The sequence below is a fragment of the Sparus aurata genome, chromosome 8 (genome assembly GCF_900880675.1).
Source record: "Sparus aurata chromosome 8, fSpaAur1.1, whole genome shotgun sequence".
Lineage (NCBI taxonomy): Eukaryota > Metazoa > Chordata > Actinopteri > Spariformes > Sparidae > Sparus > Sparus aurata.
Genome location: NC_044194.1, coordinates 20,205,837 through 20,232,235, shown reverse-complemented (window position 1 = coordinate 20,232,235; position 26,399 = coordinate 20,205,837). Strand labels below are relative to the sequence as shown.

Here is a 26,399-nt window from a genome sequence, read left to right as displayed (position 1 = left end):
TTGATCACAAATGTGTGATGCCGTTTCCCAGTGCAGACACACAAATGACCACTGTGTTAGAGAAAAGTCTGATCTGCCCCTGACAACTGCTTTTGTTGTATCTGTTTAATTGGTGGAATCTTTTTGAATGACCTAAAACACAACACTTACCCTAGATATAGTCAGTTCACTCTGCTGCCATCTGACTAAAACTATAGTAGTATCTGCTGCCGTACCACCAGACTACAGGGCAGCTTATCTTTTCAAAGAACAACAAGCACATTTCTCTCTGGACGTCATCTCGTGAAATATCACTCCACTCATTTGTGTTTGGCTGCAGTTTTGCTTTTTTTAATAAGCAGATGAATTTCCCCCATAAAGTCTTTTTTTTCTTACAACCATTGACATGTTTGTATCATTAAAAAAAAGAAAAAGAAATATAACACAAATCGCACCTTATACATAGCCGTGTCCAGAGTGGCGCAGACAAAGAGACACGCTTTATTTTTTTTTTCTCGCATTGCAGCACAAACATGACAGACCGAGTGCGGCCTGCTAAAATGTTGTCATGATTAATAGTAGATAATGAACCGTACACAGGATAATATATCCTTTTAAAACACCTTTTATGACAGACTCTTTTAAACCAATGTACACCCCAAAAGCATGATCATAAATAGTACATACACTGTGTATAAAAGAGAAACAAAAACAACCAGAGAAAGCAGAGCATGCCTTCCAGTGACAGGTACATTCACTTTTTTTTTAAGTTTTCTTTTTTTTTTCTCTCTCTTTTTGCCATATTGACAGCCTGGACACGAACAAAGACCATTCCAGCAAAATATCAATGTAAAGATATTTGACCCGGAATCAGATTCGTCCTTTAAGCTCACTCAACAGCTTTTTTCTTTTTTCAAACAGGTCTACAGCTTAAGTCGTAAAAAGACAGCACACTGCAAGTCTCCACGCCTGCATTGAAACTGAGATCAGCACAGTCTTTACCGAGACTTCCAGCTTCAAGGAAAAGTGGATTAACACTGATTGTGTTGGTGAGATCGGAGCCCAGCAGTATCTGATCGCAGACGCAGCAAGCACGGAGGGATATTGCAGCTAAAGTACGGAGACATCATTGCCGTGAAGCGACTCAGTAGGCCCACAGAATGATTATTACACTGACTGTTTGGATACTGTGCGGACAGAAACGGAAAGAGAAGAAGAACACGCAGAAACACGTGGACGGTCTGAGTCAGTTGCTACTCGTATTTGTCTGGTTAACAGGCAGATTAAATGCTACTTTTCACAGCCAGAGCCGGGAAAAAAAGAGGATGGAAGAGTCTATATGGTTAAAGCGAAGAAGAAGAAGAAGAAGAAGAAGAGAATATTCTGGGTGGCTCAGAGGACATCGTGGACGGTTTGAAAGTTTGTGAGAGTGCAAGAGTTTCCCCACCGGTGCAATGAAACCCGGACTAATAAAACATTTCGTAAGTCTGAGTGTGTTTTAGTGTCACTTGATGGTTGCAGAGACTTTTTTCCACCTTCACGAGAGAGGAAATACTAGTGTATGTGTTTGTAGAGAAGACTCCACATGCACAAAGGTGGAGCTGAAACAGTGGCAGGAGTTATTCACTCATTCACTCATTCAGACATGCACGCGCACACACACACGTGCATCCATACAGGAAAGAAAAAATGGCTTTCATCTGAACAAAAAACAAAATGAAACAATATTGACAACAAAAACATGACATCTTTGATATCAATGACAACACCTATAATACAGCAATAATATTTATGTTTATGTATAAAAAAAAAAAAATTCAAGTCCTGACGTAGTAACACTGATGTTTCTGAATAAAACAGAAGGTAACAACAAAAAGCTTGCAGGGAAAGGCAGATACAATTCACTTATGGCTGATTTGACATTTGACACCTCGGGTCAAGTAAACGTGACACCAGACACGTAGTAGCACTGCGAGCGACAGCTTTTCCTTCAATTGTTTCTCATGGGTATAACCAGAGGACACATGAAACTGGCTCTGTTCATTGTGAAACAGGAAAAGAGAGAACAAAAAAACAAAACAAATGAAAGCAAACCGAGCAAAACCAGCACAGAAACAAAAGTGGAACCTGAATTCCAGACACTTCACTTTGCAAAATAGAGGAACAGGAAATAGAGATCAACATGAACGACCCAGGAGCAGCACTGGAGTTTCTTTCTATGTACACTTTTTTCCTCTGTAACATAATAATAATAATAATAATAATAATAATAATAATGTAACATACAGCTGTAACATATCTCTGTACAGTCTCTTCAAACAGACGTAGGAAAAAGTGTGATGGAGTAGCATGCAGCCTCTTGGCTGGTTTGTCCTGTGTAAACGTGAAAAGCAGACTTAGCTTGACGCTGGTTACAGACAAAATGTCCGCCAGTTCGGTCAGTATGGCTACATTTCTTCTGGGTGGCTTCAACCACCTGCCCGCATGCTAAAAAATAAAGACGGAGCATTATAAGATTTGGCTTTGCAGGTGTGGGTTTTCTCTGCGTGTCTCACCACCTGTCCCTCCCCTCTTCTCTCTGTCCTCTAACAGACCCCCGGTGCTCCAGCAGGGGTCATACAGCACTGAGATCAGAGGGTCAACAAACATGGCCGACCATGTCTCTTCACTCTGTTCCAGCTTTCTGCTGTTCACATTAGTCATCAGTCCTTTTTTTTTTTACCATCTGTCCTTTTGTCCCTCTGTGTCATATTTCCAGTCCTCTCTTTCTTTATTCCATCCTTCTTCCTCTGACTGGACCAGGGGAGGAGGGGGGTGGGCACTGAGGAGGGGCAGCAGGCGACACTGGGCCCCATGACCAGCCTCGTTCAACCCCGGACTCTCCTGCCTCCCCTTCTCGTACACCCTCCTGCACTCAAACAGGCGGTGGCCGACACCGGCCGGCGTTCCTTCCTTCCTCGCCTTCACACCATGAACTCGTTGCTGCCGTACAGAACCAGCTGCTGTGGCCCCGAGCCAAAGTCTGACTCCCTCCGGTGGCCTCCCGAGGGCTCGCGTGGTGAGCTGCGGCTGAGCCGGAGCCTGTGGCGGGTCTTACCAGTTCTTTGGCTCCCCTCTGCCTCGGCCAGCGGGGCCCCCAAACCACAGGAGGTGAGCAGGGGCCCAGAGGAGGAAGATCGGAACCGGTAGTGAGGGGAGGGAGAGCCAGAGGCGTTGGAGGAGAGAGAGGAGGAGGGGTGGTATGAGGAAGAAATGGTGGAGATGGAGTCAGCAGAGTCCTGGGAGTCGGGCTGACGGCGCAGACCTCGTCTGCCAATTGTATCCGACTTTCTGGAGCGATAAGCGCTGCGCTCTGTGGAGAGAAATCAGCTTTGTCACAAAAATTCTACAACACCCAAAACAATGTAAGTGATTACAAACCAATTAAAATTTGACCAACAGTTCAAGACGGATTCAAAACTCAGAAAGTCTGTCTTGAAAGGTTTCAATGCATCCATCTTTCCAAGCGTTGAACATAATCTTTACTTTAGCAAACAGTAGGCGATATAACGGGAAATGCCATCTGCCTTGTTCGTAAAATGACCAAAATCCATCCCCCTTTTTAACCCGCCATACATGCTCTCTATCCCCTCACAGCAGAGTGATGTAGAGGGCGTTGTCAAGGCGAACATTTTGGCCCAGTCTGCGTGACTCATCGCAAATTAGAACCTATGAGAGCATCATCATGTTCAGACATACAATATGGCACTCACACGTACCAGAGGGGTCTGAGGTGGCTCCCTCCGTCTCCATGGTAATGTTCTCAGAGCTGTCCGCTGTGCCGATGGATGCTTCAGATTCAGGAGTATCATCGTCGGACGCCCGCGGCTCCAAGATCAACATCTCATACGTCAGCTCCTCCCTGCAGACAGAACACACACACATGGAAATGAAAGGTTACAATGAGCTTTATCTGAATTACTTTTTTTCTTTCCATTTGAACTTTTGGGGTTTTCCTTTTGCATGCAAATTTAGAATTTGGACAACAGATTGACCTACAGGCCCTGCTTGGCCTGATGGCAGGGTCCAAGCGATTGTGTCCTGAGAAGAGATGTGACATGTTTTGTATTTGCCTGTCCCTTCTGACTATTTTCTACATGAACCGACTGATGTTTGGTTTGTAATATTTCAGGAAACAGTGAGCAAGGCCATCACAATTACCCAGATCCCAAGTTTTAGTAAATAGTTCAAAACTTAAATTCAATTAAATATCTTTGAAAACCTAAAGCTGTAATTCTTGACATTTGTGAATCTGGAACTGTAAAAAATGACTCAAACTTGATCAAAATATATGCTGGTGTGCATACTTTAACACAAGTCAAACAAAACACTTCCAAAGTCATCAGGGAGAGATCATACTTCTCTTTCTGCAGACTCTCAATCTGCTCGGTGAGGATTCTCTCCTCCTGCTGCATCGCCAGTTGCTGCTGCTCGTTCAGCCCGACCTCTGCAGCATCCTCTGCTGCTCCTCCTCCTCCTCCTCCTCCTCCTCCTCCTCCTCCTCCACCACCATCTCCACCTCCCGCACTCTCTCCATCCACCACAGGGGGCACCTTGGGGCTGAGCGGAGGCGAGGGCGTGTGGCCGCTGCTTTGCCGAACTCGACTTTTACTCTGCAAGTTCACACAGAAAAATCACAGAGCAGGAGAGTGTGTCAGTGGAGGCGGAACAATTCTAATCATCTGTTGTTTTTGTTGACAGTGACAGTGACAGCGGACACTGACAGCGAACTCGCCATGACACGGTTAAATGTTTTGACCACATACAGACTATACAGAGGATGTATTGACCACAGTTCACAACATCACTGCTAGGAGACTACGACTGCTGCTCGACACACACACATACAAACAAACACTTCTTTTGCCACACACACACACACACACACACACACACACACAAGCATTACCTTAAGTTTAGCTGTGTTAGGCTGCGTGTTAATCAGTTGTGAAGCAAAAACAGAAAGCAAAGAGCAGTCAGTGGAGCAAACAGTCAGAGGGCTGCTGACTCAGAGAGCTAACGACAAACATAAACCTACTTAATGTACTTACACTGGACTTATCTTGAATCTGTTAAAAATATACAGTACTTGCCTACTTTGGCTAATTTTTCATAAAGAAACGTGAAAAAATAACCATAATTTGACCTAACCCTAACCCTATGGTAACAGTAGCACTAGCCTGTTAGCAGTGTTTCTACATTGTAGCTAGAAACAAGCTAGTTTGTTAGCTTGGTTGGCTTTTAACAGTAACTCGTGAGACACAATACAAAACAACAGCACCATGATGGAAATAAAGACAATTCACTTTACACAAACAAGAAAGACACATTATTAGCCACATTTAAAAAGTGATTGAGAGTGAGCTTATATCAATGAAACAACGTTAGCAGCAACAATATAGATTAGCTTCAAATCATGTGACAGGTGATTTCAATTTCATCAGAATTAACTTAATTAACACAACGCTTAGTTTATTATCATTAATCATCTAGCAAACATTAGCCAACTATTACCCTGAATAACTGACATTCATTGATAGCTACAGCTAGCCACGGTTAGCGGCTGTTAACGGTGACAAAGAAAACTGAAAGTTTAAAGTCTCAAATATGTTGCAATGTGAATAAATACATAAGTGATAACTTCAATAACTTCTGAATAATAACTTATTCAACCATTCTTTAAAAAAACAATACAAATATAGCAAATTTCTGAAAATATAAAAACTTCTGCCTGAAGTCTTTAGTCTCAGTGCTATATAGTAGTATTGTAGTATTTATATTCATTAAGACACTAAGATCTGATACCGATTGAAGTGACGATTTAATCCAAGCAGTTATTACCTTGAAATATAAACACTGGAACAAAACAGTAACAAACAGAATGCTAAAAGAGCTAAAAGAGAACTACCTTACAGACAAAGACTAATATGACTGGAGGTGTGACAGACAGTATGACTGGACGGATCATATATAGACTGACGGACAGGACAGGACAGGACTGGTGGTGGGAGGTGGCACATGGAGTGGCAGGGGCATACATACCGGGGTGGCAGTGCGGGTTATGCTCATAAACCTAACAGCAATTAGTACAGGTTTCTGGAAGGAGGGGTGGGGGAAGGAAGGAAGGAAGGACAGGTTAGGGTTAAGGAGTGATGATGGTAATCAAGTTAGCATGGATCCGCTGATTCACTGCTCAAAAGGTGCCTTAACACTTAGCTTAAAACTGAGCTAAAAACACCACTTTTTAACCTTATTCAGCCAAGTTTTAACCAAGAGGAAGACATCTTTTGAGCTGCAAATCATTAAATCCATGTTCAGTGGGAAAGTATTGACACAGTTGATTGGTAGAGGAGTTCTGGAGAATTGGGAATCATAAACAAGTTGGCACCATCCTTCTTATTAGTGTTTGCTATGAAGATATATTACTTATCCTGATGCTCCTCAGGGAGCACGACAATTTAACTCCCTATTAAAATGTAATCATAGGATAAAACATTACACAATACATTGAGTGAAGTAAGTCTTTGCAGCTATAATGGGAAGTTGGTCTTATTCTATATAGTTCATATTTGATGTGAAAAAAAGCTTAAGTAGATAAATAACCATATTAAATTTTGCTGATTTTACTGTACTATAGTGAATGTATATATTTTTGTTGCACTGTTGGGAGATGTATATGTTTGAAGTTATGCTAATTTTTCCTATTTACTTGATTGAATATTGAATATAATGATTTAAAATACTAATATAAGCAACATAACCAGTTACTGATGGCTTATACTTGCAGTTGGCAAATAGCTCTGAGCTACTTTTCACTCTTTCCACTCTGTACGTTTCGTTGTTTTTATGGGTGTTGTTTTTCTCTAAATGAAAGGAAGGAGCTCTCAAGAATTAGTAGATAAGAGTTGGAACTAGGGGTGTCATGATATCATATTTGTACCACGTGATTATCTTGGCCAGACAAATTCACAGTAACAATACTATCGTGATATTCACTGAAAAAAAGTTGAATGTATTTTCAAAACTTTTAAACCATAACTGTAAGACAGCATACAAAAACAACAATTACACTTACTGACTAATAAAACTGCGATTAAATGAACTCATAAAAAAAAGAAGATCTACAATATTATCATATATTATTGACACAATATCAATATTTCCTTTCTCAATATCATGGTTATTGTCATTATTAATATATCGTGACACCCTTGGTTGGAACATGCATTAATACTGAAGAGGTATTAGTCAACATATTTAGAAAGGTATTTGCACGTGTGTAGCCTCTATTTGAAAAACATAAAAACACATGTTAGGATAACGCCCTAAAAACTTTATTTTTCAAAGAAAGTTAAAAGTAGTCTGTGTGCTGCTAGGACAATCAGCTTTTTGCTCGTGTTACAAAAACAGAGCAAAATCTGTTGATGAGAGATGTCGAGAAAACACAGAGGAATGAACTCCTGCCATGGTCGTGAGAGAACCATGCCAGCTGCTCATGGAGCTGAAAAAACTGTTGTGTGACCATTTAAATGATGAGTGAGAGGAACAGGCAGAAAAATGTCCATGTGAGTGTCAGGTATTATCTCACCGACACCTTCAGCATCATGATTAAAGCTACCTGGCCTTAGAGGGCTGACTGAAGTCTGATCTTACCATGGACTTCCTGATGTGGGTCAGTCTGCTCTTGGCTTTGTTTTCTGCAAACTCCAGACTGCTGATGTCCTTCAGACGAGCTCTGTACTTGCCCATCTGCTCATTGATGATCAGCTCCACACACCTACAGGGAAGAGATTAGAATAAAAATAAATAAAATGCGAGCAGAACAAAGGACTGATTTGTTCTGTACACTATTCTGATCCATAAAGCTTATTTGTTGCAGGCTTTTAATCTGTTTACAAGCCGCCATCAATCGGCCAAAGAGTTAGTCTAGGGAACTACAGAGGGAAGCTAAAGGCTGGTGGACGTACGCTGTGGTCTTGCTGATATCTTGGACACTCTGCAGCGGGTCGATGGTGTCAGGACAGCGAAGGATGCAGGGAGCAAACACGATAGCGAGGGCGTTGGCTGACATCCTGTTAGTCTCCTCCTGCAGGGCGATCCTGAAACAAACCACAATGAAATCCAGTTAATCCTGATGTCGATCCTCACAGAGTTTGACAACCCACTCCCACCAAGCACACCGGACAGGGTGGCATGAGAATCCAGAGTGTTTGATAATCAGAGAAAAAATCAGAGAAAAACAAAGAGAATCTGAAACCTCTTCTTCAAATATTAACCTGCACAGACACTCTGCTCGCAGGCAAAAACAATATTCAGATCTCATTTCAAAAACTTGTTTTCAGTCGTGCCTGAGGCTGTACAGCTGATGTTGATTATTATCTCATCACCCACCTGACCAGATGGAAGATGAGGCGCTCCAGTGTGCTCAGGTGTGTCCTGCTGAGCTGGTCGATCACTGAATACACCCCTCGTATTACCTCCCGCTTGTCTGGCTGACCTGAGAAGAAAAACAAGCGCACACGATCAGACCAAGACACATTTCACCTCCTGAAACTGACTCTTAGCTGGAGGAGTCTCTGAACTGGAGTCACTGTGGGAGGTAATTATGAGCTTACCCATGGCCCTGAGGAACTCCTCGTACAGTTCAAAGGTCATGAGAGGGCTGGGCAGGTCACGGAGCCACTGTTTGAGAACGCTGGCAATGACGTGGATGTTGTAATCATCAAGGTTCACACTGTTCACATCTGGAGCAGAAAGATACACTCAGGTAAACTAACTTTCATTCAGCTTTCTCTTTTTGTGAGTAAGTAGAAGACGAAGAGAAAGAAGAAGAAGAAGAAGAAGAAGAAGAAGAATCAAGGTTCACACAGATATGAAGAACACTTCTTGTTTTCATATCTGTGGGGTCAGACCAGTCTCACCTGTGTCCAGGCCCTGGCGGAGTTCTTTGATCTTATTGGTGGAGCCCGACTTCCTGTAGATCCCCTCTGTGTAGAGGCCGTGCATCTCAATGTAGTTGATGAGTTTCTCCACCAGCTGGGGCACTGTCCGCTCCTCGCTGGTCAGACGGGACAACTCCACACCAAACTGCCGGGATGACAGCTCCGGATCGTACTGTTGTACAAAAATACAAACACAGAAACATTTAAAAAGTTACATTAAATTGAGCCTGCTGTACTGAATGGAACTTCTGGTGTGCCTGCTGTTGTTATGGCATGAAGATAAAGACACAGTAGGTGCTAACATATGCTAACATTAGCCACGATTATCTACTGGTTACATCAGACCCAGTAGGCATGTAGCAGCAGAACCTCTGAGTGTATTCAATGAAGCAAATGTGTGTTTTCTTTCAAGAGGCTCATTTCTGTAATTCCACTTTCAAAAAGGTGTTAAAAATAATTGATAAGAGTAATAGGCGCCAATGGATGCCTTCATCTCAGCAGCTATGAAAGTTTTCCTCATAAATACGTGTTTTTAAAGTTTACATCTAATAGAGAATATCTACAGAGATATAAAGCCAAAACAAAATCACTCCGGAAAGTGATAATTCCTTCAGAAAACGGACAAAAAAATCTCCTCCTACCTTTTTACTGCACTTGGTGGTCATCTTGGAGCAGCACTTCCTGTGGCAAGCGTAGCGACACACTGCAGAATGACAAAACAGCACAACAAAAATCAGACTGATGGCATTTCTCCTGCCTCTGCAACAACAGCTGTCAAGCTGACAGTCAGTCACGACCCCAAAGACTCGACTGCAGACGTCGAGGCGGCGGCGGTGACGGCAGCAGAGTTTGGATGTGATGTCTGCTGCTCAGTGAGAGTGCAGAAGGATCTTGTAACTGGATAGAAGATGGATTTATAAAAGGAGAGGGAGGTTTAATCTAATATTTCTGATGCTCATGGAGGCAGGGATGGGGGTGAGGTTTGTGAGTATGAGTGTAGTGTGGGTGTGTTTTTGTGTGTATTAGTGTGAGTGTGTGTGAAAGGAGTAGGAGAGGGTGTAATGTACTGTGTGGGTGGAAATAAAAACTACACACATGGGCGTGATAGCCTGTGGGTAAGTGAGTTAGGAGAACATTAGGAACTGCTGCTGGTGTGTGTATCAGTGTGTGTGTGCAAAAGAAAAACGCTTATGTTAAAAGGGAAAAAATAATAATACCCAATGAATGAACACCGAGGTTTATAATATTGAAGTGCCAGCATGCACCCTGTCTGAAGAGGGTGCAACAGCTCGACCACGAGTCGAGGGTGTAAATATTGTCTTTTCAAAAAACTCGCGTCACTGAAAAGTTTCTAAATCCGCCACTAACTTTCTAATTTGCAACGCCTACAATTCAATATCACAGTCAGTCACAGTCTATCTCAGTTAAGTGTGTGTGTGTATTCTTATGTCCAGTGCTCACGTTTGCAGACGCAGGCTCGGTCCATCATCCAGATGAGGGAGGAGCAGTACTCGCAGTAGGTGGGAATACTGTACTGTGTGGACTTGAAGATGTGGCCATTGTGTTCTTCAACCTGAAGCGGAGACACAACCAAGTTCAGCTCAATCATTGCTTGTATTAAAAATACTTTTTATTACAACACAATAAAAAGCTTAAAAATATTAAGAAGGAATTAAATTCATAACTCACAATGTCTGTTTCTTTCTTCCTCGACTTCTTGCGTTCACGTTTGGGGGCCTGAAGAGAGAGAAATGTGTTACCATGTGTGTGTTTTGTGTTGTTCATCTGAGTGCACATATAATGAATTGATGAGATTATTGCTTCATCAAAAAGCTTCAAATCTTAATTTTAGATCCCCCTTTAAATACAAAACATACTCTGGTCTCCCTAAAAGCTGCACAGAGGTACAACTGACACCAAATGTCCTGGGAAAATGAGGAATTACATCTTCCTTTGTTGTTTTGTTATATTTCTTTGATTTTTTTCAATGCCTATATGCTGTTATTAACTTTCTTACCCTGCCGATAGTGCCCTCCATTGGCTTATACTCGGTCATAAACTCGTCCAGGAAGACCTTGAAGGTGTTGACCCACACCTTCACCGGCGATTCACACCAGTCCCTCTGCTCCTGACGCATGGATTTCTCCAGGATGTGCTCGAACAGGGCGTAGAGATCCTTGTAACGGATACTCTTCCCATCATCCATCTGGTATTGAGAGCAAAGGTAAAGGGAAGGAAATATTTGTCAGGATCGTCAACTTGACATTTACGGATAATCACAGGTAAATATCTAACTTCTGCCTCCTCTGGCTGAAGCTTCCTGCTGCAGAGATCTTTAGATGCTTCAAGCAGATTAGAACAAACAGAAAGAGAGAGAAGAAAAAGGAGGACTCACTGCCAGGGCGGTGGAGTAGGAGTTGAAGATGTTGATCCTGAACTCCTTCAGCGCTTTCTTGAAAACGACGTCCACCATTGTGTCCTTCTTACCATCTTCAGACTCCAGGTCAGCGATCTGGAGGGACGAATGAGTTTCAAGTAAACAAACTCAAGCAGAAAGATAATCCGACTTCAAAAGGGGGGTGTAAATGCATCTTCCCAGACGTCTGGACTTTGAATTTATTTCGACACAACATCAGATGGCCACATTTTTAATAGTAAAGTGCAAGATTTCCTATAAACTGATTCTGTTGTAACATTCAGTGGTTCCCCTCAATCAAAAGATTTTCCTCACTCATCTCTCCGTTTTGTCTCAACCCACAGCGTTAATTTGCCCGCCCCCAATACAAAGTAAGTGGAAGGGAATTTTGGTTTTGAAGCTTTACGGATGACATTTTTTAAACATGAATCTGCACTGCCTCTTGCCAGAAGTATTTTTCCAGTTAGGCAGGATCATCTACAGACTTCACTGTAAACGGTTAAATGTTCTATAAAACAAATAATCCCCGTGACAACTGATGACGCTGAGGCCTCTGTCCCCGGAGTGAGATGTGGCTATTTCCTTTCTTAAAATTCACTTCTCAATGCTGTGAGCTCGACACGCAAAATATCAGCCTCAAATATCGTAGAGAGACATGTCAAAACCTGGACAAATTCAGACAAAATTCATCTACTTAGGGCGACCCGAGGGTTTTAAGATTTGGACGTTCTATTGTTGCTTTAGCTGTTCCTTTCAAACTTTGTATTTTGAAGCCGGAGTTTCAGGTAATATGACGTCCTCACACTACGACAGCAGGTTGGGCAAAACTAATTATTCATTGTGTACATGTCTTTGAAGGGAGCCCTCTCACCTTCTTCATGAGGAAGTCGTTCATGCTGCGGTAGTCGTGTGTGGAGGTCAGGATGTGCAGCGCGTCGTTTTGCCACTGGGCGGGTTCCAGGGCGATGCTGCTGATCTTCACACTGCGACGCCTCCTCATCTTCGGAGACGGCTCCTTGTTCTCCTTACTGTCCCTGACCACCCGAGAGGAGGCTGCCTCCAAGTCTGGACTGTGAGGCGGCGAAGGGCCTTCTGCTATGAGGCAGGTAGAGAGAGGGTGGATTCATACAAAATGTAAGAGTGAAGGTACTTAAGTCTGCATAGAATCTTTATAAAACCTGTTTTTTGACCTATCAAATATGTTTTTTGTGTTGTTTGTTTTACCTTGCGTGTCTCCAGCCTCACTCATGCTGGTCTGCTTCTCTCTTGACAGTTTTTTCTCGCCATGCTTCGTCTTACTCCAGAATTTCATCTTTCCCCTCATCCGGCTAAACCACAAACACAATTGATTCATTCAAGATCAATACATTTTAACATATACAAATTTCCACCAAAAGAACCTAGAGGAAAAGTCTGATTACAAACAATTAATAAAAGGTATTGGTTATTACGGTGCATATTTTCCTTTCAAACTGGCACATTTAACCTCAGACACTAAACAAACATTTTCTTTACTACAGCTCTGTAGAAGTTGATGCAAGTTATCAGAAGCAGGAGTGTTTTTTGGTAAATAGTCTCTGTAGTGGTCTTACCTTCCGTCGTGACTGGAGGTCTTCCTGAGAACCTCCACCTTGCCCAGGTCTCCTGACGACATGGTCTTATGGATCTTCTTCTGGTCTTTGTGAGATGGCTGGAGAGCGGAGAACAACAACTGGATGAGAACACTTAAAAAAAATGTTTTTATTTCAATGGAAGGTTTAAAGGTTTAAAACAGGTCCAGGATGTGGTGGTTTACTGTATGACACAGCTTGGCTCGCGTGTGTTTAATATAAGGAACCTTGAAGTCAGAAATAGTATGTTATGGAAGAACATGTTTATACAATTTGCTGTACATCATTGAGTATAGAATAAATTATTCCACATTATGGCAGTAAAAGTTTGCATTATTTTGTTTATGACCGTAATAATTGTATTGATATACTAACTCAATGTGAAATCAACAGCTATGTTGATGTTGAGATACTGAGAGAGAAACAGAAGTCATGCTCATAAGATCCTGTTAGAAAATGGCGTTGTTAGTGAGAAATTAATTTGCTCGAGATTTCGACGATTCCAGCATGCAGGAGCAGCGGTCGGCGTGAGGTGCGACGCGAGGTGCGATGTCGTGTTGTTGTTGCAGCAACTCATAAAAATATGAGTGGAGAAGATCTTCAGTCTGTCCTCACTGTGATAAGCTCTGCTCACCGAAGAAGAAGTAGATACAAGGATACCTTAATGCACTGGCATTTTGAGTTTTAACCTTTGATTTTTCCTTCAAGACAGCTGACACACTGTGAAAAATGTATAACTTGCTTTCCTTTATGTCTTCAACTTACAAAAAAGAAATTGGCTTCACATAACAAGCACCGTTCATTTTTAACTAGTGCTGTTGGTCAATTATTCAATAACTTGGCTGACAGAAAATGATTTGCAGTTCCAACAGTAGAATTATAATGTCAGATATTAAACCATTAAAAATGCAAAACACACTGTTTCCAGCTTTTCAAAAGTGATGGGCTTGCTGCCTTTTAAGTTTTACAGTATCGTCAATGTCAATCCTTACGTTTTTTGCTGCTGTTTGGACAAACAGGCGTTATGAAGATGTTTTAAAAGTTATTTTCCATCTTCTACTAAATGATTAAGAAAAAAAGGATAAATAATCCGAATACTTGTTTACTGCACAACTGTGAGGCAACACAGCATGTGTTTACTGAAGGAAAAACATCTGAGATAAAACATCAAAATGTTGACGTATCCCTTGATAAAGAGAAATACGCTTGTGAGGCGAAAAGGAGAGAATTCGCAAAGTGACAGCTCAGATGACTCAGCTCGGGCTGAAACCAGCAGCCAGCAGAGCGCCGTGCAAGAACAGTCACCTCAGACAGTGGCGGTCTGGTTGAGTGAAACAGACTGTAGTCAGACAGTCTCAAAGAAGTGAACAGTACGACCAAAGTGTGGTTAGCAGTGTTAAAAGGCTCATCCCCTGCCGCTTGGCCAGATCCACCTGAGAAGAGGGTGGAGGGGGACGCAGCCAGAGGTTGCTTGGAGGTCATGGGACCTCTGGAGATCCGGTATTTTACCATCTCGGAGTCACTGTGACAGTCCGCCTCTGGGTGGACGCATGAGGAAGACAGGGAGGGGGGCAGCGTGTGGGAATGGGCGGGGATGTAGTATTCATCATCGTCGTCCGACTGGGTCGCCCCCTCAGAGTTACAGCGGGTGAGGAAGTCGGAGCGCGTCCGGGACATTCGCGCTTTCTTTTTTGGGCCGGGGCGGCCCACCTGCTTCCAGGCAACCACAGGAATAACAGGTCAGCTGCTAATGTGTGTTTGCACTATGTATGTGTTTATGTACGTAGCAAACCTTCGCAAAGATAACGAAAAGAAGCTACAGATACTCAATCAAATTACATTTGCAAATAAATGTGTGTATACATGTGTGAATATATATTTTTAACTACTGATAGTGAATTTCAGAAAAATGTATTTAATTAGCAAATAAATGATTAAACTTTAGCACTGGGAGGTTTCAATATAGAATCTCTGGTAACTAAATTCTTTTTCATTTAGACAAAGTGTTACATTATGGATTTCTACAGGTATATTTTCATATCTACCCGCTGTACATCATAGCTATATGTGAGCTTTGTCCTGAATAAATCTGTAATGTAAATGTGTAGGCTGATATGATTTCTGTAAGTTTTGTTATGTATATTTGTAAGCACAATAAGAGCTGTTCGGTCAAAAATCCTGGTACGTATGTGGCTAATCAAAGTGAATATGAGGGCTTACCAGACTATTTCAGCCGATGGTATGTATTATAATTAGCTGTATAGTAATGACTTCAAAAGGTGTGTTTGTGGGTGTGTGTGCCATACCTCTCTGTTTCTGGATCCAGCAGACTTGGAGTCGTCTCTAAACATGGCCAGAGACCTTTCCTGGTTCACCAAATCCTTATCTGACCTGCAACACAAAAAACAGACATTACAAAAAAGTTAAAAACCTTGAACTTGAAAATGATCATCAGCCTTGAAGCAACACTGCTCTAATTAAGTGCTGTTAAACTGTACAGGGACAAGTATGTAGTTTATACACATGCCACAAGGCTAATTTGCTAATGCCTGTCCCTAGATGGGCCTGTACAACAATCATAAATGCATAAATTATAACAACCGTAATAATAAATACATACATTCAAAACACAAACCTCAGAACTCAATAAAAATACAGACAGAAGAGCAACTAGAATACAATAGAACCCCATAAAGCAAGAAGCAACTGATCATTCATGGTTACATGTTGTTGTAAAGGAACTGGATTGGGGTTTTACAGAACTTTCACTTTAACACTCTCTAACCTTCGTAATATCCTTCGGTTTAATGTGCCACTTACTTAGAGAAGGGCAGCTTGCGTCTGGGTGGAGAGAACACACTGTTGGAGGGTTTCTCCACCATGTTCACTATCACAGTCTGGCCTGAGCTCTTCTTCTGGGCTTTTGGAGGTTTGGTGTCCAGGACAGGGCTGGGAGCTTGCTGCACAGGCCGGACCACCTTCCTCTGCTGCGGACTGGGGACAATAGTGGGAACAATGTCCTTTGGCTCAAGGACAATCTGGATGTCCACCTCTGAGGAGGAAATCCCGGGTACTTCTGGGCTTGACCCACGGGCGGATGATGATTGGTCAACTCTAAACGCATCTCTCTTGGTCGTGGTTTCAATCCCATGAGGCTGCTCCGCCTTGGATGCAACCTCCAAGCCTGCAATGGGAGTCGATTGGGAATCAGTTGATGCTGCCTCTGTTTCTGGAGCTCTTTCTAGGGTATGGGCTGCCAGCAGCTCCCCCTCCTCCACAGGGCTCTCCTTCTGCATACTGATCAACACCACTACGGGCCGTCGAGACGTCGACTCTCTTCTCTCTTTGTAAGATCTGCTGGGGCTTTCGAATTTTGGCTCATGAACAGGACTTTGGTCAGAAGCAATATAAAACGTTGCCCTCGGTCCGTCCGCCTTGTTAATCGGCTCCATCACAGGCTTCTCATTATAGTTTGAATCCCTCAGCCCCTCATGCAGCTGAACATCTGGTTCTTGAGGTGCAGACGAGCCTTCGGTCTCCATGTCCTCCACACTGAGCAGCTCAAAACTTCCATGACTGGCTGGAGATCCCCGAGGTGAATGTCTGTGATGGTCTTCCAGCTGACTGGTGCTGCTGTCTGGGGCTGAGTCTTCTTGAGGAGGACCTCCCATGCTGGTGGTTCGGACCTTGAGTAGCTCTAAGCTGAACTGAGCCTGCTCCAACTCTCTCATCCGTCGGCTCTCTCGTTTGGACCGGTTCCTGTGACTCGTCTCATCTATGCTCCTGCTTCGCTCTGAGTCATCCTCTTTTTCCATCTCTCCCGCGTCTAACGGGGCATCCTTCGAGTCTTCAGAAAGTTCTCCGCAGATATCCTGGATGAATCCCTCCTGTCCTGATGAGGGGAGGTCCTCCATGGTTCCTGCATCCGTCTCTGCTGGTGGAGTCGGTTGTCTACTGAGTCTTTCATGCTGCTCCTTCACTTCACTGAACCTAAAGAGATTATTAGTGAAAAATACAAATCGTGGAATTAACAACTATCTCCACAGAAAGCAGAACAGAATATCCTTTTGTAACAACATGATTTACATTAAGTTCTATGGTATTGTGGTGTTGTTAAGCCTGCAAAACATTTTTTTGGCCACTTGAGGGCAGCAGAAACAACTGTGAGCATGACATTAACATCTTTTCCCTTTTTAAATCGATTCGACAAACACTTTATTCTTTACACATCGGGATACAAGTGAAATAGCATTCATTTTGAGTCGTGTTACTGACCTGATGATGAAATCTGATGAAAGTTCAATATTCGCTCTCTTTAAGCTCTGATTTTGGTCTCTCCTCTCTCAACACCTGAGGGAAATATCTGGCTCTTTATTGGCTAAGTGCTACGCTCGATTCACCAGCCTATTGCTAACATATCTGGCTCTTTAGCTGCTAAATGCTACTCTATGTCCACCAGTTGTTCACTGCGTCAGCTGTTCGGTACAGTGGGTTTTTAGAGCCCAAAATAGTTGTCTGCTGAAACTGGAATTGATGCACTGTGAATTAGAAGCTTTGAGAGTGAATCAAAACAGGTTTCGAGGAAAACCAAAACAATAAGCCGAAAGAAGCTAAAATAGAACTGAGCAGAATTGCAGTCAGATGACAATTAGAGAATCTCCTTACACATAGAAGTTGTCATGTTATCCATTGTTAATACAATAAGATCTATAAAAGCTGCAAAAAGATGCTGATCACAATGTTCCTCCTGCCTTAAGGAAGCTCAGATAATGATTCCAGAGATGGAAAATAAAAAAAAGTGTGTGTCCCCTAAAGTTAGTAATAAAATGAATTCAACTACAGTTGTGGTTAAACTACAATGTTTGCACGGTAATATTTTAAGTCAAAAAGTCAAAATTACAACCAGATGCTTGTATTGCTGCTGTTTTTTTGGACTGTGATTCAAGCCCTTTACTGAAATGATATCCCCCAGGGGTAAATTGAATCACACTAAAATCATTCTGATTTCCATGCATTATGATAAACTTATGTTTTTGTCTTTTACATTTAATTTGAAATTTAATCCACAAGAAGCCTTAGTGACTCATGATCTTCTCAAACTTCCCACCACACACACACACCCACTCATGTTTTAATTCCTTCATTCACCTGAGTCGAGCCAGGTATCCCCTGCCCACCGCCTGCAGCCGCGTCACGCTCCTGTACGTCCGACAGTAACGGTTCCTCTCCCTGAATCCTCTCCAGGCTGTCTGAACCGTCAAAGCTGCTAAAGATCTGCGGTGACAGCAACGTCTCCAGCTCCTCTGAATGACGATGGCGGAGTCCTTCCACTGCAGGAACCTCCTGCGCTCCCTGTAGCTCCTCCAGGCTGCCTGCAGACACAGCGCCGCCTCCTCCTCGTCATGTGAGTCCATGGTGGAGTCTTTGAGGAGGCAGCGTCGCCACCATCGCTGCAGGAAAACAAAAAAGGAAACATACTTTTTACAACACTGAGCGTGTTACCCTGAAACCTACCTCAGGTGACGGCCAAATAACTAAGTGAAGCTTGTGGAATTTGATATTTATGTTATTCATGGCATGCTGCAGTATGATTGACTTATCTGGCACCTGCACCTGGAAGACATCACTGAAATTTTTGACTGATTCAAACAGGCTGAAACGCCTCACGTTATTTTGATTAGACCCTGGAATAACTCTCATTCTTTCTGTTTAAAACATGTATTGAATGTCAGATTGTATTCTTGCCACATGCAAACAGAAACATTATCAGCACGCTACTGAAAAATGGCTAACTTTGCTAATTAACATCGAGGTTTCAGATAACCTTTCTCCATCTTAAAATAACAATTACCTAACCTCGAATAGATCGGAGCACAAAAAGCAGTTTGCAGTATACATTCATGCTTTATTATTCTTCTCATAGATGTTTATCAGTGCTTCATTGGCTCCTGCTCAGTGTTTCACTGTTTCTGGGTTTGTTTTCTTTCAGCCTGACAAAGATTTGGACAGCTCCCCTCTGAGGGCTCTTCCAGAGAAAACATACCGCCTGAATGCAGTGTTTTCTCCCTCCGTCGATCCTCTCACTGTTTGCTTTCTTTCGTTCTCTCTCTCCCTCTGTCTCTCTTTCTTTCCTCAGACAGATGAAACAGTATGGGTCTGCAGTCTGACAACATATCTGTTCTTATCCGTCTCAGAATCACTGATTCGAGTCCCTTCTTCAGATTTACAAGCTTGATTTTAAATAGCTCTGATAGAAATACCTAAATTTTCAGGTAGGAAAATGAAATCCCTCTACAATGTTGTTGTTTGAGACATTATTAATCGTTTAGTCAACTGACACATTCAGTCAGCTACTGTCCCTGAAGAGATACCAGACACAAGACTGAAAAGCAGCGTTTTACTCTCTTTGGGTTGAAAGATTAAGGCCTGTTTTCATCTCTGACCCCTTGCACCGTCACTGATGGATGTGGTTGAGCGTAACCACACCCAAAACCGATGGCACACAGTCCTGGAGTACACATGTACACTGCAGCAAGGTTTGAAGTTAAACCACCGCAGGTCGGCAATAACAAGACTTGGATGAATGTTAACGAACTGTTTTAGTGATCTCGAAGGCTTTAATGGTAGGAATCTCATTTTGGAACGAAAACCAATCCATCAAAGGGACAGACATTAGAGAGTTAGAGCAATAACAGCCAGATTAATAACAAGAATCTGTCCTAGGGGTATAAATGTGTATCATCTCTAATCGAGCGACTATATTTAGAGACATTTTCCTTGTATATCAAGAGTTAATGCAAAGCTATTAATCACTTAATGTGTAAACAGTCTCAGGCGATGTAGCCTTAATGGACTGTAGAAACTCCTCCAGAAACGTTGGCAGGAAGAAACTCTGCTGGTGCACGACTGTTAAAGTGATTCATGACACACTTACAGCAATAATGTTATGGCTAATCAGAGTATTAAATATTGTTTCAGCTGCATGAGTAAAACCACAGCAACAGGGACAACCAAGACCTCTTCTTTCTACCATGACTTCTCACCTGGATGACACAGGTGGCTCTCCTCATGTCGACGAAGTGCTTCCTCTCCAGCACGGCCCTGAAGCGCCGCTGCAGTGTGACAATTCGCCGCAGGACTTCCTGGTGGAGGGAGGTCTGAAGGCGCTGACGTTCTGCTTCCCGCAGGAACACCTACATCGTACGTGAAGATTTGAGTCAGGGCTGCAGGATCGTAAATAAGAAGGAAACAGATTGACTGATTTCTAGACTTCCTACCATCGTGTTGCCCACTTGATACCCAGCAGGTGGCAGGTGGATCCGTCTGAAAAACTCCCTGATGCCCGACTTGGTTGGACTCGTGCCTCGAGGCAGCAACACAAAAAAGTGCCGCACAAAGTCCTGCAACATGGTGTCAGAAAAGCAGTTTGGACACAGTGAGGCGTCATGGTAGTTTCCCGTGACCAACAGGATATTATTAATCATTTCATTACAACAGGAAAGCCTGCTCTTCCATTTTCAAAATCAGACACTGGCTATAAAACAGCTGTGTTACCATTAGACTAAAAACTGTGAATCTCAACATCTTGCCATGTTTGTGCAGCAATAGAAAGTAAGATTAGAATCAGAAGCAGCTTTATTGGCCAAATATGTTGAGACATAACAGGGATTTGGCTTGTGTTTCTGATGGTTCACAGTGTTCTTATGCACAGTGCCAAGACCAACCCTGCAGAATGATTCACATTAACATACAGCTACAGAGAGGATACCAAAGATAAACAAAAACAAACCATCCTGAACATGTAGTAAATGCAAGATTCCCAAGAAGTTGGGACGCTGTGTCAAACAAAATAAAATACAGGGAGTGATGTCACCACTTTGTGACATGGATTTGGGGGCACTTCCTATCTTCTGTTGCAAATGATTGGATTCAGTTTTGATTTATATTTTACACAACATCACAACTTTTCTGGGATCAGGGTTGCAGAATGCGACAATAAAACGAGCATTAAGTATAATATCTATCACTGCCCAAATGTTATAAATAAACAACACTGTAATACTACCATGGCACAGACGGCTGTATGAGTTGAATTACCTGGAAGGTGTACTTGATGCTGTATCCTGATTGTCGGATCCGGACGGTTTCCAGCATTCCCGTGTATCTGAGCTGTCTGAGCACCAGGCTGTCATTGAAACGCAACGGCAGCTAAAGGAACACAGAGTGAAAAGAAGATGTTAAAACAATAAAGCAGAATCAGCAGTCAGTCACAAAAAGAAGTTCTTCCGCAGCAGGAATTACCTTCTCAGCGTTGGAGCGGATACACTTGACAAAGTACGGCTCTGATTGATCGAGAGTCTCCATCAGCTTATTGAGGGAGGCCTGCACACACAAACACACGCGATGACGTCATATCCACATTCAATGTGAAACATCTGCATCTTTAACTGCGAGAATCTGTGTGTTTATCTTGCACAGTAGTCACTACAGGCTGCTGCTGCTGAGTCACTAATGTTGTTGTAATTCACTGATCCTCCAGCAGAGGGCGCTGGCAGCACTGACCTGGAACTGAGCGCTGATGCTGGGTGGTTTCTTCTTCTTGTGCAGGTGAAGCAGAGACTTGGTGATGCGGTCGTGGAGCAACACGCTGCTCAGGTAGCGCAGAGACTTCACGTCCAGCAAGTGCTGCAAACACAAAAACACATCATATATGAGCCCGTGTCTGTCAGCTGATACCGGCTGTGAGACCTCTGACGACTGTTTCTGAAGGGGTCTTACCTTGGGAAGGGTCGGCTTGCTTTTGCAGTTTTTGTTTCTCCTATAGGTGAGACATATTGCTTTTTTAAGAACAGATATCATAATAATTCAGAGTGTAACAGTAACATTTACAAAAGTATGTCCATTCATTAATGAAATTTGCATAAGTACTCCACATAAGTACCAGTATCCTCCCTTTTACCCCACATATGATAGTGTCTGACTCACAGTAGGATGCCCTGAGCTCTCTCCAGGAGCTTGCTGCTCGTCGAGTTGAGGAAGATGCCATCTTCTTCCAGGGCGGGACCTGTGGAGGACAGACGACCGGACCTGGAGCTGCGACCGTTACAGCCAACACCGTAGCCATCCCTACAGAGGCAGGGGTGGAGAAGTTTGTTGATGAATTTGTCGATACATACAAGTATTTTCAGATAATGTTAATAACAGAATTGCTGCTTATTTTATGCTCTGATTTGTCACTTTATTCGAATGATGATCACAGCACACACTGAGGACACAGGAAAACTAAATCAATGTCCTTGAAATGTGTTGCTTTGTGTTCATTGACTACAGCACAGTGTACAGGTTTCTTCATTTAAGAAGTATGATCCTATTTTAGTGATGACGGCTTTCTTTTGTTTTCAGTGCAGTACTGAAAGGGGTATCAAGTACCTTTTTGTATGCTGGTGTGATACAAAACGTTTAAAATTCTGGTTTCAACAGTATAGCGTCGTACTCACCAACTGGCCTTCTCGTTCAGGGCGTTGGTGCCTTGAAGATCTGACAGAGGTGTTCGAGGATTCTTCCTAGTGATACCTGGAGAGGAGAGGAGAGGAGAGGAGAGGAGAGGAGAGGAGAGGAGAGGAGAGGAGAGGAGACATTTAAAGCCGACACACCTCCACCTGCATCTTCAATCACAGCTAAAAGATCGAACTCTTCCATTACTTCACTTTTAATCAGCTACACCCACCACCTCATTGCTGTTACAACAGACTGCATTTTGTCAAGGAATTTTTACTCTTATTTTCCCAGTTTCTTCCCAGCTCCATTTCCTTTATCTGTCAAGTATGTGGTTGCATCGCTGCTTTCTCTCCTGCTTTCATCGACTACTAACGCTTTATCTTTGCTCTTGTCTTATACTGACATTACTTTTCCTGAATCAGTCCCAGGGGTTTTTTGAGTGTGACTGTGTGGTTTTGGCAGAGGAACATGTGTTTCCAGTGTACTGGAAGGAATGAAAAGAATAGTTCTACTTTTTTGGGAAAAACACTCATTGTGTTTCTTGAGGATAGCTAGATTAGAAGAGTGATTCCCCTCTGGTGTTGGTACAGTAAGTATGAAGCCACAGCCAGCAGCCGGTTATCTTAGCACAAACTCTGGAAACAGCCGAACCCAGCAGACCACCACCGCTAATAAACTGGACTGGACTGGTACCACCAGCTTCCTAGAGTCTCTGCTGGTCGCCTAGCAGCTGTAATGGTATCAATCTCCTCATCTGACTTTTAACATAAGGCCGAACAGATCACACTGTTTGTTTACACGGACCTAAGGTAGAAAAACCCCCATGTCACCTACCAGTTTACATACTTTCATGTTTGACGCCTTCATATGATAACAACGCTTACTAACGTTAGGTTAGAGACTGAATTCCCCATTCGGGCCACAAACTAAAGTCCATGGCAGCTTACGTTGACCCCAAATTAGCTGTTAGCTGGGTACATTTGGTTTATCACAGATGTTCTTTACGAAGATGTTCGCAGTGGACTCCAACAATTTAGTGTTACATTTCCATAAAATTTGGGAATTTCAGAAGCGTCAGACAAAATAAAGCTAGAAAACTGATATGACAAAGGTGGAAATATGCCAATTTTTATACACTAGTCTGTGTCAAGCAAAACACTGCGTCCGTTACCTCCAGCATAACAATGTTGTCTTTTCATTATAAACTACGATCCTGGTAAAAGCCCACACCTTCATATCCCACCGCATCAGTTTGTAACAAAAGGATTTCCATTTAGAGATAACTTTGTTGACACCACCAGAGTTATTTTCGAGACTTGACATTTGCCCCACAGCCACACAAAGATATCACACACAACTGTTTTCACACGCTGATTAGTACGAACCGCGGCTAGTGTGCTGATGTTCATGTGTAAAATCAGTGAAGTTTTCCTTTAGTGGACAAAACTCTTTGGGGATTTCACTTGGAAATTTCTTTGGAAATCAGTTTCTGTGCCAGCAGCTGTTAAACCTCTTGAGATGAAAGCCATGCGACATGCATACACACACTTTAAGACTATTAAAGACACACTCATGTACAAACAACTACAGCAGAAATTTGTAATAAGGGTTGACCAGGAAATCTGGGGGCGTCATTAGACGTTGCCGGTCCTCGTGGGCCCTGATTCATTTCTCTGAACGCTCATGTATGGGAACATGTTTGGTTATGAGCTGCTGCTGTGAGGTGATTCAATCTGACCAGAGCTAAAAATGACCCAGATTTCCAATATCTTATTAAAAGCAGTGTAATAAAACCTCACTGAGGCTGAGAATCATCAGTGATCCTTCACTTTTTCAATACAGCCTGGATTGATTTCTGTTCCTGGGCTGAGCTCAGTGAGGGGATTTTGATGGAAGCACCTTGATTCAACAGACCTTTATCGACAGGAATCCATGTCATTATAATCCCCATTAACAGGGAGCCCCTTTCACATGGTGATTAAAGTTTACTGGGCGTTCTTTGTTCCTGACACATTTTTACTCACTCTGAGCTCATTTAACAAGTCCTGCACCTCTATTGCAATGATTCTTCAGTTATAGTTATCAAACACTGGTAGATATGTAATGGAGACAGGATATTCAAATGTTTAATAATTGACTTTATTGCCTAAAATGACATCAGTGCACTGAAACAAAAAAATAAATGTTTTACTATCAGCTCATATTGGACATCATATATGCAGATACTGATATATCTCTGATAGGCCAAACAATATATCTGTCGGGCTCTAAAAGGAACCGCTTCCTACTAAAAGCTGCCTGATTAATTTAATATCTCAAAGCTGACACACATTTTAAGTGGAATTATTATTTTTTTGACCTGAACATGGGATTAAAATTTCAATACAGAAAAAATGAAAATGTGACTCTTTTTGGATGTATTGTTTACTGCAACTGTGAATCAGCAAAAAAATATTTAAAGAAAAAAAAAATATATAATCCCCCCCTCACTATTTTCACCTCCTACTCTCAGCTCAAGAAGACCATGTTTACTGTTGACTGTTAGGTGAGGAGAAGATCCTCCTGTGGCAATAAGCTTCAAGATACACTAGATCAAAAAGTCTAAATTCAATTTGGTTGAAATTTGAACTCTTTTACGCCTTCTTAAAAACAGGATTTATATTTTTGTTTAACATTTGATAAAAACAAAAGTCAACACATTTCACAATATGGCAGTGAATCTTGAGGTATTTGCCGTTCCTTACTGTATTTCTCATCTTTGCATCTTTGAAGGATCTCGAGGCTCCTCTGGTGAACCGGGTGATGAAGGAAACTGAAGCTGTCGACGGTTTTGACAACAGCACAGGGAACGGCTGCATCGTTCCCTAAAACACAGAAAGGGGGACACAAAAAGAGACTTCATGTTTTGCAGTGAATATCACGAAGGAAAAACATTTTCATATGTTAAGAGAGAAAATAGAAATGATGAGTAATCTGAGGATATAAAGAGGAGATGAAAAGGAGAGGGTGTTGAGAAGGTGAACCAGTGAACAGCAGAAGAAAAGCAGCAGACAAGCGCAGAAACCAAACAAAAGGAGAAGAATTAAAGAGAGAATTCTTCAAGTGAAAAGACCAGAGACACAAACCCCTCTGTGATAAGACAGTGATGACACTCTCAAACACTCTGCACTGTAACATTCCTCCCAGTTTGTGAAAATAAACACTGAAGTAGATCAAACCCTTTCCTCTTCTTCCTCCTCCTCCTCCTTCTCCTCCTCGTCATCCTCAGCAGCAGAAGCCCAACTCAGTTAAAACTCTTCATCTCCTCTAACACACCATGTTGTTCTTGGCCCAATTAAAACAGGAGGTTGGACACCACGCCATGAGAACAGTTTTCTTTACAGAGATTAATCACAGTTTAGTCTAACTACGTGTGTTTGTGATGAAGTTAAGCTCTTCTATCACATCATACATTTTTAGGGCCTCTAACCTCAAAGCCGCTGCCCCATTTCACGATCATATTGGACTTAAGAGACGTTTCCTCACCAGTTTTCTTGTGGGTGTGTCTGCGGCCGGCCTCCCTGAAAGCCACCATGGCTCTGAAGTAGGCTCGCAGCACGGCCCAGCGGAAGGTCGCCACGGGGTCGATTCCCATCAGGCTGCAGATGAAGGCGTTCTTGCTGCTCTTGAGCAAGGCGACGATGTCAGGACGCATGTGGTCAGTGTTCTTCTCCCTGAAGTCCTGAATGAAGGAAAGATACAGCGGAGGGTTTGTTAGTCCTCAGGACTGAGTTTTGACACAGACGATCATAAAGTGTCAGAAAACATTGGCTTGTTCTGGACAGTGTTTGTTACACAGTAGAGATCCAATTTGTAGAACAGCTTACAACTATCTGTAGGCAAATCTTTACTGTCATTACTCCATAACTAAAGGAC

General features: G+C 42.5%; 1 protein-coding gene across 13 annotated transcripts in view; it reads right to left on the bottom strand.

Annotated features, from left to right (window-relative positions):
- Positions 1-302: 302 nt before the first annotated feature.
- LOC115586414 (unconventional myosin-IXAa-like) overlaps positions 303-26,399 on the bottom strand; it is a 146,337-nt gene continuing 120,240 nt past the window's right edge. For 4 of the 13 annotated variants that reach the window (XM_030425440.1, XM_030425441.1, XM_030425447.1 and 1 more), the window contains 32 exons: positions 26,010-26,205; positions 25,229-25,348; positions 22,484-22,559; positions 21,972-22,112; positions 21,765-21,804; positions 21,549-21,671; positions 21,288-21,368; positions 21,084-21,194; positions 20,264-20,386; positions 20,030-20,179; positions 18,135-18,436; positions 15,807-16,976; positions 15,293-15,377; positions 14,496-14,699; positions 12,969-13,066; positions 12,601-12,704; positions 12,248-12,471; positions 11,356-11,472; positions 10,978-11,166; positions 10,650-10,697; positions 10,422-10,533; positions 9,602-9,663; positions 8,940-9,132; positions 8,634-8,762; positions 8,410-8,515; positions 7,986-8,117; positions 7,672-7,795; positions 6,061-6,114; positions 4,928-4,948; positions 4,378-4,631; positions 3,738-3,880; positions 303-3,331 (listed from right to left, as the gene is read on the bottom strand). In XM_030425440.1, the coding sequence (XP_030281300.1) occupies positions 2,943-3,331; positions 3,738-3,880; positions 4,378-4,631; positions 4,928-4,948; positions 6,061-6,114; positions 7,672-7,795; positions 7,986-8,117; positions 8,410-8,515; positions 8,634-8,762; positions 8,940-9,132; positions 9,602-9,663; positions 10,422-10,533; positions 10,650-10,697; positions 10,978-11,166; positions 11,356-11,472; positions 12,248-12,471; positions 12,601-12,704; positions 12,969-13,066; positions 14,496-14,699; positions 15,293-15,377; positions 15,807-16,976; positions 18,135-18,436; positions 20,030-20,179; positions 20,264-20,386; positions 21,084-21,194; positions 21,288-21,368; positions 21,549-21,671; positions 21,765-21,804; positions 21,972-22,112; positions 22,484-22,559; positions 25,229-25,348; positions 26,010-26,205 (5,421 nt within the window). In that variant the 3' untranslated portion in view covers positions 303-2,942. Of the gene's footprint in view, positions 3,332-3,731; positions 3,881-4,377; positions 4,632-4,927; positions 4,949-6,060; positions 6,115-7,671; positions 7,796-7,985; positions 8,118-8,409; positions 8,516-8,633; positions 8,763-8,939; positions 9,133-9,601; positions 9,664-10,421; positions 10,534-10,649; positions 10,698-10,977; positions 11,167-11,355; positions 11,473-12,247; positions 12,472-12,600; positions 12,705-12,968; positions 13,067-14,495; positions 14,700-15,292; positions 15,378-15,806; positions 16,977-18,134; positions 18,437-20,029; positions 20,180-20,263; positions 20,387-21,083; positions 21,195-21,287; positions 21,369-21,548; positions 21,672-21,764; positions 21,805-21,971; positions 22,113-22,483; positions 22,560-25,228; positions 25,349-26,009; positions 26,206-26,399 lie in introns of all 13 variants that reach the window. The other 9 variants (XM_030425450.1, XM_030425453.1, XM_030425443.1 and 6 more) reach the window with 8 other exon arrangements.